General features: G+C 46.0%; 1 protein-coding gene across 1 annotated transcript in view; it reads right to left on the reverse strand.

The window, feature by feature from the left end:
• Positions 1-7474: 7474 nt before the first annotated feature.
• The window catches only part of NRDC (nardilysin convertase), a 30895-nt gene continuing 18144 nt past the window's right edge, over positions 7475-20225 (reverse strand). Inside the window, exons 20-31 of the mRNA XM_069981605.1 lie at positions 17856-18006; positions 17200-17327; positions 16873-17035; positions 16531-16562; positions 14949-15087; positions 14233-14280; positions 13966-14018; positions 13785-13868; positions 10475-10565; positions 9948-10064; positions 9154-9243; positions 7475-8802 (exon numbers count right to left, since the gene is read on the reverse strand). Of these exons, the coding sequence (XP_069837706.1) occupies positions 8602-8802; positions 9154-9243; positions 9948-10064; positions 10475-10565; positions 13785-13868; positions 13966-14018; positions 14233-14280; positions 14949-15087; positions 16531-16562; positions 16873-17035; positions 17200-17327; positions 17856-18006 (1297 nt within the window). The 3' untranslated portion in view covers positions 7475-8601. The remainder of the gene's footprint in view (positions 8803-9153; positions 9244-9947; positions 10065-10474; positions 10566-13784; positions 13869-13965; positions 14019-14232; positions 14281-14948; positions 15088-16530; positions 16563-16872; positions 17036-17199; positions 17328-17855; positions 18007-20225) is intronic.

Raw genomic sequence — 20225 nt, forward strand, 5'->3', positions numbered from 1 at the left:
ATAACAGCTATACTTACTATATCCAGGTCCAGTCTCCTGAAGGCTGCTATATACCAGCTATACTTACTGTATCCAGGTCCAGTCTCCTGAAGGCTGCTATATAACAGCTATACTAACTGTATCCAGGTCCAGTCTCCTGAAGGCAACTATATAACAGCTATACTTACTGTATCCAGGTCCAGTCTCCTGAAGGCTGCTATATAACAGCTATACTTACTGTATCCAGGTCCAGTCTCCTGAAGGCTGCTATATAACAGCTATACTAACTGTATCCAGGTCCAGTCTCCTGAAGGCAACTATATAACAGCTATACTTACTGTATCCAGGTCCAGTCTCCTGAAGGCTGCTATATAACAGCTATACTTACTGTATCCAGGTCCAGTCTCCTGAAGGCTGCTATATAACAGCTATACTAACTGTATCCAGGTCCAGTCTCCTGAAGGCAACTATATAACAGCTATACTTACTGTATCCAGGTCCAGTCTCCTGAAGGCAGCTATATAACAGCTATACTTACTGTATCCAGGTCCAGTCTCCTGAAGGCAGCTATATAACAGCTATACTTACTGTATCCAGGTCCAGTCTCCTGAAGGCTGCTATATAACAGCTATACTTATTGTATCCAGGTCCAGTCTCCTGAGGGCAGCTGTATAACAGCTATACTTACTGTATCCAGGTCCAGTCTCCTGAAGGCAGCTATATAACAGCTATACTTACTGTATCCAGGTCCAGTCTCCTGAAGGCTGCTATATAACAGCTATACTTATTGTATCCAGGTCCAGTCTCCTGAGGGCAGCTGTATAACAGCTATACTTACTGTATCCAGGTCCAGTCTCCTGAAGGCAGCTATATAACAGCTATACTTACTGTATCCAGGTCCAGTCTCCTGAAGGCTGCTATATAACAGCTATACTTACTGTATCCAGGTCCAGTCTCCTGAAGGCTGCTATATAACAGCTATACTTACTGTATCCAGGTCCAGTCTCCTGAATGCGGCTATATAACAGCTATACTTACTGTATCCAGGTCCAGTCTCCTGAAGGCGGCTATATAACAGCTATACTTACTGTATCCAGGTCCAGTCTCCTGAAGGCGGCTATATAACAGCTATAGTAGAAAACAAGTTGCAGTCAGCTCACCCTTGTATCTTGTGCTTAGTCCTCTGTTTGTGTGGCGGGATCCTGGGAAGGAGCAGGTAGATGAAAACACCTGGTGCCAACATGGCGCATGTTTTTATTGTTTTGTCATCCATTTTAAAGATGTGAAATAAAGATTCTACTTTTATTTAACTGGAGCGGTGGACAATCCATTATCCTATATAACAGCTATACTTACCGTATTAAGGTCCAGCCTCCTGAAGGCAGCTATATAACAGCTATACTTACTGTATCCAGGTCCAGTCTCCTGAAGGCTGCTATATAACAGCTATACTTACTGTATCCAGGTCCAGCCTCCTGATGGCAGCTATATAACAGCTATACTCACTGTATCCAGGTCCAGTCTCCTGAAGGCAGCTATATAACAGCTATACTTACTGTATCCAGGTCCGGTCTCCTGATGGCAGCTATATAACAGCTATACTTACTGTATCCAGGTCCAGTCTCCTGAAGGCAGCTATATAACAGCTATACTTACTGTATCCAGGTCCAGTCTCCTGAAGGCTGCTATATAACAGCTATACTTACTGTATCCAGGTCCAGTCTCCTGATGGCAGCTATATAACAGCTATACTTACTGTATCCAGGTCCAGTCTCCTGAAGGCTGCTATATAACAGCTGTACTTACTGTATCCAGGTCCAGTCTCCTGAAGGCTGCTATATAACAGCTATACTTACTGTATCCAGGTCCAGTCTCCTGAAGGCTGCTATATAACAGCTATACTTACTGTATCCAGGTCCAGTCTCCTGAAGGCTGCTATATAACAGCTGTACTTACTGTATCCAGGTCCAGTCTCCTATTTTGTACTTTTGCACTTTATGGCCATGTTCCCACACAGTATTTTGCTCAGTACTTAAAGGGGTGCTCCAGCTGGGGGGGGACGGGACTTTTTTTTGGGGACCGGGGAGGAGGTGGCTGAAATAAAAGACGTCCACTTACCTCCCCGATTCCAGCGGCGGGTCCTGCATCACTGCGCCCGGTTCCCGGCTGCTTCCGGGTGTCTGACGTGGGCCCGAGACGTGACGTCTCAGGTCCGCTCAGCCACTCAGTGAAGGAGGCGGGATCCGTTTGAAGTTCGCTCGGATCACGCCTCCTTCACTGAGTGGCTGAGCGTCTCGGGCGGCGTCAGGTACCCGGAAGCGGCCGGGAACCGTAAACCGGAGCGCCGTGATGTGGGACCCGCCGCTGGAACCGGGGAGGTAAGTGAACGTCTTTTATTTCAACCGCCTCCTCCCAGGTCCCCCCAAAAAAGTGCCCCCACGCTGGAGCACCCCTTTAAGTCAGTATTCTGCAACCAAAACCAGGAGTGGATTGAAAACATGGAAAGGCTCTGTTCACGCATTGTTGAAGTTGAGTGGATGGCCGCCATTTCATGGCAAATGACGGATGTTATTTCAAAATAACAGCGATTGTTTTAAAATAACAGCACTGACACAGACACTGACAACACAGCCACTGACTGACTGACACACAGCTACTGACTGACTGACACACACAGCCACTGACTGACTGACACAGAGCACTTACAGCTCAGTCTTTTCCCTGTTCTTCTATGTCGGGCTGATCTCTACACTGTAGGGTTGAGGACCTGTGAATCATGTGTCAAAAAGACTGACACAACAGTACACCGGGGTATATTAGGGGGTGGGAATACAGAAAACAGCGAGTATAGAATGAAGACTATAAATAAAGTGTACAGTATATATACTCCTAACTAAACGACCGAGCAGTGTGACTTCATTGTGGTAGTATAAGGACGTAGGCATTCGGTTTGTACTGACATATGAGCCTATGTGCAAGGTGCAAATACGCATAAATACTAAAATATACCCTTCAGAAGAGGAAAAATACAACACTGAGGTTAAATGCGGAAGTCTGCATCAAATAGCACGATCGAATAAAAAACAAAAAAACAAAAATGCATTATAAATGCATGTAATGTGAATAGGAGCTAAGGCCAATATAAAAAGATATATATATAATCATATGACTAAAATGCTGAATATAGCTGTGAATGCATAAAACTGGATCTAAGAGTGGAAATGGGGGAACTTAAAGGGGCACTCCAGCGAAAATATTTTTCTTTCAAATCAACTGGTTTCAGAACTTTATACAGATTTGTAATTTACTTCTATTTAAAAATGTCAAATATTCCAGTACTTATCAGCTGCTGTATGTCCTGCAGGAAGTGGTGTATTCTTGCCAGTCTGACACATTGCTCTCTGCTGCCACCTCTGTCCATGCCAGGAACTGTCCAGAGCAGGAGAGGTTTTCTATGGGGATTTGCTGCTGCTCTGGACAGTTCCTGACATGGACAGAGGTGGCAGCAGAGAGCACTGTGTCAGACTGTAGAGAATACACCACTTCCTGCAGGGCATACAGAAGCTGATAAGTATGGGAAGAGTAGAGATTTTTAAATAGAAGTAATATACAAATTTATATAACTTTCTGACACTAGTTGATTTGAAAGGAAAAGATTTTTGCTGGAGTTCCCCTTTAATATACACTCTCTTTAAAATACCAGAGATAGGGAGGGAAAAAGGTGCAGTATATGTATTTTTAGGTGCAATATTCCTGTTTAATCTACAAGGAAAGAGGGTCTTCAGCTTGTACATCCAGAATGCCTCCTGCCGCTGTAATTATTGATATTGGTTCTCCTGATACCTAGAACTTGGTACCGGGATGTGGTCTAGGCCCTGGAGTTGGGGGATATCCCAGTAGCCTGCCCGGTCTGATAGATTTTCTGCTCCATACAATAAAGCCCTAATGGTTACTGTAACACAATTCATCAGTGGACGTAGTAACGGTATACACCCACATGAATGACGTCCGCCAACTGATTGTCACCAGGGCGATGTGTGCGCAGTGCTGCCTGAAGTTCGGATCCCGTATACATGGTGGTGAGTCACGTCCACTGAGAAGGATTTATGTACTTTTGTAGATTAAGGATTTTCTGTCACAACTCTCAGCAGTTCCTGAAGGTCTATAGCTGTCAGGGCATGCTGGGAGTTGTAGTTTACAACTGATGGGATTGGGTATTACATAATTCTGGGGTATTCATTTTACATAAAAAAATATATATTTTGTAGGAAGCACTCCCATCATGCCCTGACAGCTATAGACCTTCAGGAACTGCTGGGAGTTGTAGTTCTCCCCCAAAAAATAGATAATTCTGGGGTGTCCATTTTACCTTAATAAAAAATGTATTTTGTTGGGAGAACTACAACTCCCAGCAGTTCCTGAAGATCTATAGCTGTTTGGGAACTACAACTCCCATCATTCCCTATCTATGAGGTTGGATGTTAGTTCTGGGTTGCCTGCTCTGACAAAACTGGCTAGCCCAAATCAGGAAACAGCGCGTCCCAAGCGTTTTCCCTCACGTGAGGGGAAGTGCGGACACGTGACATCACAGCAGAAGAGGAGACCAACAGCTGAGCTGGTAAACTCCTCCTGATGCTGCAGCACAGCCAATCCCGCGAGCGTGCAGCAGCTGTGCAGAGTTGGGGGAGGGAGCAGTCTGGCGGGCATGTAAAGGGTCAGTTAGCCCCTCTGGCATTTGCCAGAGATGCCCTATGGCCAGTCCGGGCCTGGTCTACGTCCCTGGATTTATAGATAAACCTGGATGAAAAATCCCCAGGGCCGGATATTAGGCCGGTACAAACACACACAGCGTATACGCAGCAGATACGCAGCAGATTTGATGCTGTGTTCAGTTACTTAGATCTAATCTGCTGCGTATCTGCTGCGTATTTGCTGCGTATCGCAGCAGTAAATACGCAGCGTATATGCCGTGTGTGTTTGTACCCTTACGCTGAAAGTAGTACAGTAAGAGCAAGTGTGTGTGTGTTTGAAATTAAAATCGACGAAGTACCGTCAATCTGACCCCCCCCCCCCTCCAAGATCTTCCCTGCGGTCCGCTTGGCAGGTGATGCAGTTATTGTCCTAAAAAACAACTGTTAAACTGGAAGCCCAGTATCATAGCTATGGAAACTGATCAGTCAGCACTCACACATTGGGGGAGATTTATCAAACATGGTGTAAAGTGAAACTGGCCCAGTCGCCCCGGCAACCAATCAGATTCCACCTTTCATTTTCCAAAGAGTCTGAGGAATGAAAGGTGGAATCTGATTGGTTGCCAGGGGCGACTGAGCCAGTCTCACTTTACACCATGTTTGATAAATCTCCCCCATAATCCCCATTATGCAAATAATAAAGTATATATATTTGGTATTACCGCGTGCATAACAACGCTGGCAGTAACGTTATAAAACGATATTATGAGATGGTAAAAGAGCCGCATTGTTGTTAAGCAGGGAAATTTAACTGTGTATAGAAATATGTATGATTTATGGATTCAAATTAACATTTTGCATTTGGCCACAAGATGCAGTACACAGCCGGTGTTGTCAAGAAAGACGAACCTGGCAGCTGGAACATGTGACCAGAGGGAAGAAGAAGGAGGAGATGAGGGAAGTCTGGAGCGGCCATTTTGATGAGAGCGCTGGCTGTAGTAGTTACAGACTGAGACCTGACGCCGTCTACATGGGGCATATTTCTTCTTCACCGTAATACCAACATACGCGGCCGTTTGCCCTTCGATACTATTACCTGTATTTTAGGGAATTGTATGTAGTTTATAAGATACACACTGATAACAGGTGTCTATTCCAGCCTGCTAGTAGGTAAAGTTACTCTGTGTATGAGTAAAACACACAACGGCAAGCTGTATAGTACAGAAGTCTCGGCTTACACCTGACAGTATGTAATTTTGGGATATTTGAGTACGGAAAAATAAAAAGGTAATAAGAAAAGTGCAGTTTTTGTTAAAGGAGAAGTCCGGAGAAAACTTTTAAAGTATTGTATTGCCCCCCCAAAAATTATACAAATCCTCAATATACACTTATTACGGGAAATGCTTATAGCTTTTTTTTCCTGCACTTACTACTGCATCAAGGCTTCACTTCCTGGATAACATGATGATGTCACTTCCTGGATAACGTGATGATGTCACTTCCTGGATAACGTGGTGATGTCACTTCCTGGATAACGTGGTGACGTCACTTCCTGGATAACGTGGCGACGTCACTTCCTGGATAACGTGGCGACGTCACTTCCTGGATAACGTGGCGATGTCACTTCCTGGATAACGTGGCGACGTCACTTCCTGGATAACGTGGGGACGTCACTTCCTGGATAACGTGGCGATGTCACTTCCTGGATAACGTGGGGATGTCACTTCCTGGATAACGTGGGGATGTCACTTCCTGGATAACATGGTGATGTCACGACCCGACTCCTAGAGCTTTGCGGGCTGTGGCTGCTGGAGAGGATGATGGCAGGGGGATGCTCAGTGTTTGCAATCATCCTCTCATCCATCCATCCTCCACAGCTCTGGGAGTCGGGACGTGACATCCCCATGTTATCCAGGAAGTGAAGCCTTAATGCAGTAATAAGTGCAGGGAAAAAAACACTATGTGCATTTCCCCGTAATAAGTGCATATTGGGGATTTGTATAACTTTTGGGGGACAACACAATACTTTAATAAACATTTTCGACGGACTTCTCCTTTAAACTGGTGTTGGAGTCGCGTTCCTTGGTTGTGACTTCGCTGTATCCTGGGGAACCTACCCCAGTACACGGCTTACAATATAACCCATGCAGTGACTGCCGAAAATTAAAAGTTAAAAAAAATGCTGATTTTGCATTTTTTTTTTCATGAAATGTGGATATTTATGCGGATATCGGTCAAAATTTACCACTAACCTAAAGTACAATAGGTCAAGAAAAAACATGTCAGGAACTGTCCAGAGCAGAGGTTTTCTATGAGGATTTGCTGCTGCTCTGGACAGTTCCTGACATGGACAGAGGTGGCAGCAGAGAGCACTGTCAGACTGGATAGAATCTACCACTTCCTGCAGGACATACAGCAGCTGATAAGTACTGGAAGACTGAAGATTCTTAAATTATAGATCTCTGACACTTTCTTTTTTTGCTGGAGTTCCAGCAAGAACACAAGGTTTGGCCTATAAAATGGATCGATCATGTGTATGCAGCTGATCGATCACTTTAAAGCAGACCCCCACTTTTATTTACAGTGTACCTCTACTTGGCACCGTTTGAATCTTAAAGTGTCCCAGTCACTTAAAAAATATGAATGTGTCCTAGAGAAATGTAAAAAGTTTTGTTTGCTGGGGGTGTAAATACTCGCCCTGTCCGGTCGATTCTGAGCAGCTTTGGAAAAAATAAAAAGATCTATGTGACAAAAAAAACTAATTCAACGTCATTTTCTTATATTTATGAATGTAACTAAAAAGACACAGCCATAATCCTTTATTGTCCATTCTTAAAAGAACAACAATATAGCGAACAGCCATAACATTAAAACCACCTGTTCATACTGTGCAGGACCGCATATAATAGTTGGGAAAGAGGAGTGTGCCTCGTGACCAAAGTGACAACTCATTTAAAGGGATTATCCAGTTAGGTAAAATACACCCTCTTCCTGGAGACTAACAATTCCTTTTATACATGTCATTACCTTTTCTGTCTCCTTCCCCAGTTCTGAGACGCTGCTTTCTACTGAAGACACAGAGAACTGTGTGTCAGCTTTTATGTCAGTCTCTCCCCTTCCTTCTGAGACAGCTGATATAAACCACAGAGAAGAAAGTGTGCAGAGACAGCCAACCAGGGAGCTGGTTAGTCTTGGAGACAAAGGGGAGAAGAAGAGGAGGTTGAGAGCAGAGATGGCCTGAACAGCTCAACTACAGTTTTCTGTGTCTTTAGTGGAAAGCAGCAGCGCAGAACTGGGGGAAGGAGACAGATAAGGTAATAACATGTATGGAATTAATTGTCTCCAGGAAGGGGGGGGGGGTGATTAAACATATATTTTACCTAACCTGATAACCCCTTGAAGTAACCACTGCTATAGAACAATCATTGCCAATGCTGTGGGCTAACCAATTTAAAGGGCTTTTCTGGGGAAAATGGACTGATAAGCTATCCACAGGATTGCTCATCAGTCACTGACCGGTACAGACACCCAGGAGACCGGCTATTCTGTAGATGCTCTGACCCAGTCACTTAGATCCTTATACTTCCAGCACATGTCGCCTTATATATCCCACCCGTGACAGGAGCCATTCTCCATATATAATAATCCATGTTATTGACGTCACCTGTCAGTGGTTTTAATATTACGGCTGATCGGTGTACATGATAGATCTAGGTGCTTAAAACTCATGCGCTCCACACGCAAGAAAAGTTAAAACAGTCAGAGGCCGCGGGCGCTCGGCCCAGTCCTGCGCTCACATCAGAGCTTCGTAATCTTACTTATTTAATGAACTGTCTCTTTAAAAGCTTCCAGGAAAAATAAACTATAAACCTTGAAAAATACAAAGTGTAAATGAGTCCACTGCACGTTCCATCAGCTAAAGGGGAAGCGATCAGACGATGATCTTGTGATACGGCAGCAGTTTTAAGGTGCTGGTAAAGCTGCGGATGTCCGTGATCTGCACAGTGTCGGCCATCAGGGGAGACGCAGGGAGGAAAATCAGATTGTTGATGTTTCCGTATGAGGATTCGGGTTCCCCTGAAGGAGTCTGAGAGGTGACAGTGTCCGGTTCCTTCTCCCCAAATCCAACCACCTGTAAGAAACAGTCTGGATTATGTACAAGTGACAATAAAGATACATCAATCCCGCAACGCTCTCATTCAAGCATCCCTCCGGCTGCTCACTGCTTCTGAGACTAGACAAGACATCAGAGCAGGACATCAGCCAATCACTGGCCAGGACGGGACATCAATGTGACCACTGATTGGCCGAGCAGGCAGCTCCTGCACGGACGTCTTGTGTAACACTGGAATATCCTTCTAGTTGTAGGAAACATCCAGCTTTCCAATGGAAGAGACCTGCAGCCATTGCTTAGGACTGCAGAATAAGCGTTACAGGTTGGAGTCTAATGGGCCAGAATACAATGTAATGAGTGAGAACTCACGTGGACACTCAGGACCTTGCGGTCACTGCCTCGGTGGCTCTGGAACCAGCTGTTCATGTCTTCCTTTTTAAATGTCTTCAGGACGTCAATCTGAAGTATAAAATTATGAGAAGTCAGATGGGAAGAGATTCTCCCTGGCAGATCTGCCTCGTATGTGCTCTCCCCCCCTTCCTTCCAGAGGTGTCCATTGCCAATACAGAGCAGGCAGCAGCCTCCTTGCTCCCCCACCCCTCCCTGCTCTGACTGATTGTAGCACATGGTTCAGTGTATGAGCTCTGTATGTCAGTCAGGGTGGGGGAGGGAGGAGGCTGCATCCTGCTGCTACAATCACCCCCTTCAGGGGAAAGGAACAGAAATAACTGCGACAAATCTGTGATGTGTGAATATGCCCGAACATTGTGCTGGGATAAAACATATATTAAGAACCGTCAGAGGGTCTTTTTGATAAGGTGAAGGTATATTGTTAGTGCTATGCGATCACCTTATGACTGGTGGGAGAGCCGACCTCTGGGACCCCGCTGATCCTGCATGTGCTGGTTTAGAGCTGCAGCCTCTTCTATGTTTTCCCTCCAGAGCAGCGCTCTCAGTTACTTGGTCGTGCCACAATCTGCAGCCAATCCTACTTATTCAGCCAGGGCTGTGCTACAGAAAGACGGTGCAGGACACAGCACTGATCCACCATTGTGGCCCCTTCATTCTCAGTATCAGTGGGGGCCCAGAAGTCAGACTGTAGCAGGTATGTTCTGGCTCACGTCTAATAGAACATATTATAGAGGTGAGATCATGGAGTTCACCTCATGCTCCAAGCGGTCGAAGAGATACTGCTGAGTGAGGACTTCTCCCCAGTTCCGGTCCACTTCTTCTCCCAGGTGAGTGTCCTCACACTCCTTCAGCTTTATTAAAGCCTTAACCTGCAAAGAGAAGGACAAGACCTGGTAAAGTGATAGAACAGGAGCGCCGGACAGATCAGCAGGGGGGGGGGGGGGAGGGGCTGACTGCTGGGGCTCCCCGTCATCCCAAGAATTGGGACCCTGAAATCCCAGAAGCGGATGTGCTGCAGTTTCATTCCATTCTCTATGAAGCCGCTGAAGATGGACAATGGGCGGCTGCTGTCCATCTCTGGCAGCTCCATAGAGAATGAATGAGACATTGACACGACTGCAGAGGACAGCAGGGATTTTGGGGTCCCTGCAGAACCCCAGCGCCTGGACCTGATGCAGTCTCTTAGTTAGGCCTCTGAGTTCATTATTACACCATCACAGTATAGTAACAATGTGCTGTGAGATTCTGAGCCGCTGACTTAGTTCCCGCCATCCAGTACCTGTGTTTTAAAGGCGTCATCCGTTAAATTATCAATTTTTTCCCCAAAGCAAACCAGGAATTCTTCTATTTTCTTGTCCACCAATTCAGAGCTGCAGAATATAAGAAAAGACGTCATACTGTGGGAAGCATCAATGTAACAGAGACACATGGCACAGGACACAGGACTCTCCCCCCCCCCCCCCCCCTTACAGGAAGGTTACATGCTGTCTCACTGTGATCTCCATCCAGGTGCAGGGGACAGGCATCTTACACTTAGAATGGGGCGCGTGTCCTGCAGTGGCATGGAGATCGCAGATTGTTGGGGGGTGAAGTACAGATCCGTGCACTTCTCTCCATCCATTCTAATAATTATCAGTGAGGTCTCTGTAACCCACCAAAAGTTTTATTACATTTTACTACTTGCTCATCCATCATTACAAGTGCACATATCCCCTTACCCGGCCCCTAGAGGAATTCTCCAAATACCAGTGCAAATCAGTGTTTGCTCCACACACCTCCACTTATCTCCTCTACACACCCTGCAAGATGTCTCTGGTCTCTCTCTCCTCCTTGGGAATTCAACACTACAATAAAAACGGCCATGCAAGTTGCGAAATGACACAAAGGGGTTATAAAGGTGGATTTTTTTTCTTTTAAATCAACTTGTCTCCGGTCTTCCAGTACTTATAAGCTGCTGCACGTCCTGCAGAAAGTGGTGTATTCTCTCCAGACTGACACAGTGCTCTCTGCTGCCACCTTTGTCCATGTCAGGAACTGTCCAGAGCAGCAGCAAATCCCCATAGAAAACCTCTCCTGCTCTGGACAGTTCCTGACATGGACAGAGGTGGCAGCAGAGAGCACTGTGTCAGACTGGAGAGAATACCAGCATTGCTGCCCCTTCATTCTGAGGACTGTGGGGGTCCCTTCCAGTAATTCCCACTGATCAGGTACGGGTGACATTTCATAGGAGTTGCATATTATAATGTGCAAGCACTTCTAGCTGCGACCTAAAACCAGCTTGTTATAGTATATACCCTGCAGTAATCCATATAGCTCCATATACCCTGCAGTAATCCATATAGCTTCATATACCCTGCAGTAATCCATATACCCTGCAGTAATCCATATAGCTCCATATACCCTGCAGTAATCCATACACCCTGCAGTAATCCATATAGCTCCATATACCCTGCAGTAATCCATATACCCTGCAGTAATCCATATACCCTGCAGTAATCCATATAGCTCCATACACCCTGCAGTAATCCATACACCGTGCAGTAATCCATATACCCTGCAGTAATCCATATAGCTTCATACACCCTGCAGTAATCCATATAGCTCCATACACCCTGCAGTAATCCATATAGCTCCATATACCCTGCAGTAATCCATACACCCTGCAGTAATCCATATAGCTCCATATACCCTGCAGTAATCCATATAGCTCCATACACCCTGCAGTAATCCATATAGCTCCATACACCCTGCAGTAATCCATATAGCTCCATATACCCTGCAGTAATCCATATAGCTCCATATACCCTCCAGTAATCCATATAGCTCCATATGCCCTGCAGTAATCCATATAGCTCCATATACCCTGCAGTAATCCATATAGCTCCATATACCCTGCAGTAATCCATATAGCTCCATACACCCTGCAGTAATCCATATAGCTCCATATACCCTGCAGTGATCCATATAGCTCCATATACCCTGCAGTAATCCATATAGCTCCATACACCCTGCAGTAATCCATATAGCTCCATATACCCTGCAGTAATCCATATAGCTCCATACACCCTGCAGTAATCCATATACCCTGCAGTAATCCATATAGCTCCATACACCCTGCAGTAATCCATATACCCTGCAGTAATCCATATATCTCCATACACCCTGCAGTAATCCATATAGCTCCATATACCCTGCAGTAATCCATATAGCTCCATACACCCTGCAGTAATCCATATACCCTGCAGTAATCCATATAGCTCCATACACCCTGCAGTAATCCATATACCCTGCAGTAATCCATATATCTCCATACACCCTGCAGTAATCCATATAGCTCCATACACCCTGCAGTAATCCATATAGCTCCATACACCCTGCAGTAATCCATATAGCTCCATACACCCTGCAGTAATCCATATAGCTCAGGCATGTCCAAACTTTTTTCGAAGAGTGCCAAATTTGATGAAGTGAACATGTGCGAGGGCCGACCATTTTACATGCTACATGCTATATGCTTTATAACACAGGCAGATAATAGCAAGCTGGATACCTGGGGGGCCGTAAAAGTTCGGAACGCGGGCCGCAAATGGCCCTCCGGCCGGACTTTGGACATGCCTGATATAGCTCAATATACCCTGCAGTAATCCATATAGCTCCATATACCCTGCAGGATAACTACTGCCCCCTAGTGCATTCTGGGGGATATGTGTACAGACCTGTGATGTCCGCCCCCTCTCCACAACGCCCTGTGACCACGCTGACCCAGCATTTCAGCTCTGGACGGGTTTGTACATTTCTGCCATAATTTATGGGTGAATCAATATCATTAATGGATTCCAGAACATCCGGACAGAACATTTTCCTAGATGAATCCGCTGCGTAACCAGAACTGCCGCCCGGACACTTCATCAGCCAGCGTCATCCATCTGTGTCAGCTGCCTTACAGGAACCCTGACCCCACATCCTGAGGTGTGTACGCAGTGAGTAGCCCCAAGTATAAAGAATACAAAGACTTAAAGAGGAACTCTGCCGAAATGAGTTTTCTTTCAAATCAACTGGTGTCAGAAAGTTATACGGATTTGTAATTTACTTCTATCCAAAAATCCCCCATTCTTCCAGTACTTATCAACTGCTGTATGTCCTGCAGGAAGTGGCCTATTCTCTCCAGTCTGACACCGTACTCTCTGCTGCCACCTCTGTCCATGTCAGGAACTGTCAGAGAAGCAGAGGTTTTCTATAGGGATTTGCTGCTGCTCTGGACAGTTCCTGACATGGACAGAGGTGGCAGCAGAGAGCACTGTGTCACACTGGAGAGAATACTTCACTTCCTGTAGGACATACAGCAGCTGATAAGTTCTGGAAGACTGTAGATTTTCACATAGAAGTAATTTACAAATCTGTATAACTTTTTCTATAGGGTTCACTATAGGGTTGTAGTTTTGAAACAGCTGGCGGGCCAAAGGTTCCCCATCCGTGCCTTATAGGGTTTTCCAAATGTTACAGAACGTCCTTCTCTATAACATACAATCTCTCAGGGACGGACGTACGGACATATTCGTCACTTTGTAGTCGTATCACACTTCACTCACTTGAATTTATTCGCTTGAGTTTCAACGGTGACAGAAAATCCCAGAATTCCAGAGGTATTTCTGCAGGTTGGATACACGTGGTACCTGCAGACGAGGGGGGATAGGGAGAGACACTTCAGACTTCTGATATCTGACTCTATGGATCATAACATGGGATAATACCGCAGGCGTGGCCGCTTACCCCAGAGTCTGCTTGGTCCTAAGGAAGTCAAAGCAAGGTTCCTCCATGTGCATCTGGAGACATTTAAAAATAAAATAAAATATAAAAAAAAAGTAAAAAAAAAATAAATAAAAAATAAAATAAATAATAATAATAATAATAATAATAATAATAAAAATATATAATAATAATAATAATAATAATAATAATAATAATAATAATAATAATATATAGTTGACATTAGCCTATTATATTGTCCTTTAGACAGACAGGAGCTAGAATACTCACCACGAGCAGCTCCATCAATGTGTAGTCGTGTAGATTCCTAGCCCCAGACTGCAATAAAAAAAAAAAAAAAAAAAGTCACAGAGACATCATAGAGACATGTCAAAAGTTCTGAGCAGGGAGAGGAGCGCGCTGCAGCACAGTCCGCTCCCTGCTCTGTGTCAGTGAAAGAGTCGGGCTCATAGACTAACATTATAACTCATCTCATGACAAAGAGTCGGAAGAGGACTGCACCGAGTACAGTCTTCTCCCGTCTCGTTCTCACGGTCAGTAGGGGTCTGAACACTCAGACCGATCAAAACTTTTGACGTGTCTCTATGATACGACAGGTACAGTTTAAAGCAGTTATCTAAAGATTAAAACTAATCCCCTACACGCAGAATAGGGGCCCCACTGATCACCAGCACAGAGGTCTGTCGTCCCCTGAATGGACTGAGCAGCAGCATGCACACTCGGCCACCCCATTTACCAAGTTCAGTTCTTGGCAGAATACGGGAATACAGTAAACAATGAATGGAGTGGTGACCGAACTTGTGCTCTGCTACACCATTCACTGAGACAAATGACCTCTGTTCTCCTGATTGGTGGGGGTCCCAGAGATCAGACCCCATACAAGTCTCCTGGGAATAAGGATTAACTTTTAAACCTCAGGATAGCCCCTTTAAATACATTAATAACCCTCTTTCCCATCTTAGTGATAAGTTCCCCCATATTCCCACCTGGTAATACACGGTGACCTCAGAGTTGGAGTCGCCTTTATTCAGAGATTTGACTTTACAGAGATGATGAGATGTTGGTAACTCGACCACCTGGAACTGCACCGGGACCTTGTCCTTTAGTGGCAGAAACTGCAGCTTACTGGTGAGAAGAACAAAGGTCAAGCAGAGAGAGAGGTCACATGAGGATGCTGACAATGGTCAATGCCACCTACTGCTTCTACCTGGCACTTATGGATTCTGTAATACACTCTGCACAACAGCTAGAGCCAACGTTACACGTCTACCCCCTCCTCCTCCTCCCATTATTGATCTTAAGTCCCTGGAAGCTGTCCGTATCCTTTGGCTCTTTTCGAACAAGAAAGTGATCACACTCAAACACAAATAATCAGACTAATGGAAGACGGGCAGCACAGCCGCATCATCTGGTGACAGCCGGCTTCCTATCCCTGCTCATCCCACTGATCTGCCAGGCTCTGAACACTCAGACTTTTTCTTCATTTGCCTCTAGGACATGTCTAATGTTTTCATAATGACTACGATCACAAACCAGCTGGGGCCTGTGAAGAATAAAAATTACTTTTAGTTACCACTGAACTCAGTGCTGTTAAAGGGGTTCTCCAGCATTAGAGGAAAAAAAAACAAAAACGCTCTTGTCCCCATTTCTGCTGTGGTTTGCCATCAAGCTCCATTCACTTCAATGCAACTGAGCAGTGCTGTCTCTGGAAGAAAGTGGCTGTGATTGTCTAACTGCATAACCTCCTTCAAGTTTGGGGGTGAGTAAGAGATTTTTTTTTAAAGGGGTATTCCAAGTTATAACAACAAGAGTAGAGAGGGGATTTGTCAGATCCTACAGGGAGGTAATTTTTAATGATATTCTCTAGTGACTAGAGATTAGTGAACCGGGTTCGGGTCCATCTGAACCCGATCATTCGGTATTTGATTAGCGGGGCTGCTGAAGTTGGATAAAGCTCTAAGGTTGTCTGGAAACCATGTATACAGCCAATGACTATATCCATGTTTTCCACATAGCCCTAGGGCTTTATCCAACTTCAGCAGCCACCGCTAATCAAATGCCAAACGATCGGGTTCAGATGGACTCCAGCTGCTCCAGGGTCACTCATCTCTACTAGTGACTCTAGCATGACATCAATAGGAAGACCCCTCCTGTCAACCCGCTTTTTGTCCCTTATGGGGATTTCTGCCTTTATGGATTTTTCCTCCTTTAAACATGACAAGAAAACTTTATCTACTTATCCAACCTGATTATCTTACTAATCTACCCAGGTTTCCGCCTGCAGTAAATCACATGTTGAGGAATGACACATCATAGTTATAGGGGAGCTATCAGCAGGTGAGATGAATCTAACCTGCTGATATGTCCCTACTGCACAGGAGACGCCGAGGAGGAAGCATTGTCTCTTAGGGTACGTGCACACTACGGAATCCCGACTTAAACCCCATTGCGGATTCCGCAGCTCGTGGCCACACGCATTTCCGCCCATGCAATAGACTCCATTCTATGCGCGGGCAGATTCCGCGGACTGTCCAGACAATGAACAGGTTCTTATATATAAGGTCTCACCTTTTAACATAATTCAGGAACTCTGCAGACTCCTTGATGACATAAAAGAAAGAAAAAAATAACGTTACTGAAAATACATAAATTGGCAGTGACATCATATGATCACAGACAGAACGGGCTGAGGTGGAGGGTGAGACATCCGCATATCATGCAGAGGCGCAGGCAGCAGCTTATTGGTATTCAGCAGCTTCACCGAGAACAGCGACATCTCTTTTACCTCGGAATCGATCAATGTGCTGCAGACTTAGAATATAAAGCAGCAGCACAGTGTAATATCCATTTAGCACAGATATAGGTGGATGGAAGAAGCTTTCAGAAGAACGACAGACGCCATACACCCACCTTGCTGGTAAAGTTCCCCTGGGCCAGGCCTTCTACATACAGCCGAGACTTGAACTGCTCAACAAATGAGAGTAGTTGTTCCAGGGTCAGGCCCTTGAGGATAGTGTGATACTTTTCTATCATGGACCAGCGGTTATGTTCCAGGATCAGGAGCCGAACATCCCTGTAGGAGACATAATAGAGCGTATAAGGACGCAGAGCTAGAACGCCAGTGCCCACAGCAAGTTATGGCCACCTTCTGTAAGACATGGGTCACAGGCACAGGAAACCCGTCGGCCATAACACTATGCAGTTATGCAATGAATTTACCTCCTCATTGTTACTTACTTCCCCAGCTTCTCAGGCTTGATCAGAATGTTGAAGTAAGTCTTCTTCAACTGTTCTGTGATCATCTCATAGACGTCAAGAGAAGCCGTGAAGTCGGCCAGATGATCGATGATCAACTCGAAAAGTAGCTACAATACAGAGGTAACAGAACGTAAAGGAAGATGTCGGTGATTTAGCAAAGAACCAATCCCTGGTGTAAATTAGGCAATAAGGAGTAGCTTTTCAGTGTGTGCACACGAAGAAAAGCAGCACCATTTTTGTCTATTATATATAACATGTATATGACATTTTTCACCTGTTTTCTCCTCTAAGTTTGTGTTGTTCCTGTGCACATACAGAATGCTCATACATATCCTGCACATACAGATCCTGCTGTCCTATGTCTCTATACACACCCTAAAAGGTAATAGCAGCATGGAGGACAATATAGAGCAGTAATGAGCAGTCTAAGCTGTGAATCAAGCTCTAATACTCCTGCAGTCTCTCGGTCGGTTTCCCCAGCCCCTCCTTTTCCCGCCTCCCCTCTCCATAGACTTGCAGAGAGAAGCATGTAGCTGACCCCCAGTAAGCTGCTCGTCTGTTATCCCTCCCAGGACAGGGAGTTAATAAGTAATTTAGGAAAAGGAGGAGGTGGCAAAAAGGAGCCGTATACTTACTGGCAGCTTGTGGTTGAATCCCTTCACTTTAATAACAAGTCCATGTTCTCCGGCCACCAGCTTATATTCTAGCTGAGCCACATCTGCTTCATAGGCCGGCTCTGCCAGTGTGTGAGCCAAAATGTTAACAAAGATGTCAAAGAGAACCAAGCTGAAACAGCAGGAACAGAACAGACGTTCAGAACAGAACAGGAGCATCAAAAAAGACAACGTTCAACTCAATAATACTAATAGCAATTTATAAAGTCACCAATAGTCATTAACAAAATCCAGTGATTTCCTATGGACATTGGATTCTTCTCTGCTCATTTGCATATTGAGAAGACGAAATCCACATGTAACAACATTTTAAAGGGGTTGTCTGGAGTTAAGCATTTTTTAAAAATATATTGCTGCTGGTGCATATAAAACAATAAACATGTTATACTAGGGCTGGGCGGTATACCGCAAAAATACCGATACCGTCTCTGGCGTCGGTTAACCGACCTCAACTTGGCCAGGACGGTATCTGCGGTATTTTTGTATTTTTATCTCCTGGTCTGAGCTGTCCGACCTGTCGGAGCGCCTCCTCCCCGCTCCAGTCCCGGCTTGTCAGTACCTTCCCCCTGTCAGAGCGTCCCCCAACACACACACACACGTGCGGCCCGGCGTGAGCGCTGCACGTTATGTGCAGGGACACTGATATCAGAGCGGGAGGTGGAGGAGGAGCAGCAGTGGTGAGAGTGTGAGTGCCCCATCCTCCTGCACCCGGCCCGTACAAGCGCCCCCCGCCCGTTACCAATGCGCCTGCACCCGTCCCAGTATCCCCTCCCGAATCAGTACCGTACGAACGCCCCCGCCCCAGTCCCGTCCGAGCGCCCCCCCCCCCCCCCCCCCATCAGTCCTGTCCCGTACGAGCGATCTCACACCACACACACATGACCGGGAAGCGCTGCACCTGTTGTCCTGTGTGTGCAGGGAGGACACGGGCAGGATATGGAGGAGCAGCATTTGGGAGGCTGCCGTACTGTAGTTCCATCAGCATCATTAACAGTACAGTGCTGCAGCTTAGGAGGAATGAATGGGCTGCAGCACACAGCAATGTCTCCTATAAGTTATGTGTGTAGCATCCTGCCTGCTGCAGCCCATTCATTCCTCCTAAGCTGCAGCACTGTACTTCCCATACCCTCATCCCTATGTGCCCCTTATATAGTAATAAAGCCCTAATCGTCCCCCCTATAGTCATACACCCCTATCCACCATCTATCCCTATGTGCCCCCTATATAGTCATACACCCCTATCCACCCCTATGTGCCCCCTATATAGTCATACACCCCTATCCACCCCTATGTGCCCCCTATATAGTCATACACCTCTATCCACCCCTATGTGCCCCCTATATAGTCATACACCTCTATCAGCCCCCGTATAGTCATACACCCCTATCCGCCCCCCGTATAGTAATACACCCCTATCAGCCCCCCGTATAGTAATACACCCCTATCAGCCCCCGTTTAGTCATATACTGCTATCAGCCCCCCCCTGTATAGACTTACACTGCTATCAGCCCCCCGTATAGACATACACTGCTATCAGCCCCCCTGTAGTCATACACCCCTATCCGTCCTCCCTGTATAGTCATACACCCCTGTCCGTCCTCCCTGTATAGTCATACACCCCTGTCCGTCCTCCCTGTATAGTCATACACTATCAGCCCCCCTGTAGTCATACACCCCTATCCGTCCTCCCTGTATAGTCATACACCCCTGTCCGTCCTCCCTGTATAGTCATACACCCCTGTCCGTCCTCCCTGTATAGTCATACACTATCAGCCCCCCTGTAGTCATACACCCCTATCCGTCCTCCCTGTATAGTCATACACCCCTATCCGTGCCCCCTGTATAGTCATACACTATCAGCCCCCCTGTAGTCATACACCCATCCGTCCCCCCTGTATAGTCATACACTGCTATCAGCCCCCGTATACACATACACCCCTAGCTGCCCCCCGTATATCATACACCCGTCCGTCCCCCCTGTATAGTCATACACTGCTATCATCCCCCCTGTATATCATACACCCCTATCCACCCCCCTGTATATCATACACCCCTGTCCGTGCCCCCTGTATATCATACACCCCTGTCCGTGCCCCTTGTATATCATACACCCCTATCCACCCCCCTGTATATCATACACCCCTGTCCGTGCCCCCTGTATATCATACACCCCTGTCCGTCCTCCCTGTATATCATACACCCCTGTCCGTGCCCCCTGTATAGTCATACACTATCAGCCCCCCATATAGACATACACTGCTATCAGCCCCCCTGTATAGTAATACACCCCATATCTGACCCTCCCTTTACAGTCATACACCCCTTTCCCTA

Source organism: Dendropsophus ebraccatus, chromosome 8 (assembly GCF_027789765.1).
Source record: "Dendropsophus ebraccatus isolate aDenEbr1 chromosome 8, aDenEbr1.pat, whole genome shotgun sequence".
NCBI lineage: Eukaryota > Metazoa > Chordata > Amphibia > Anura > Hylidae > Dendropsophus > Dendropsophus ebraccatus.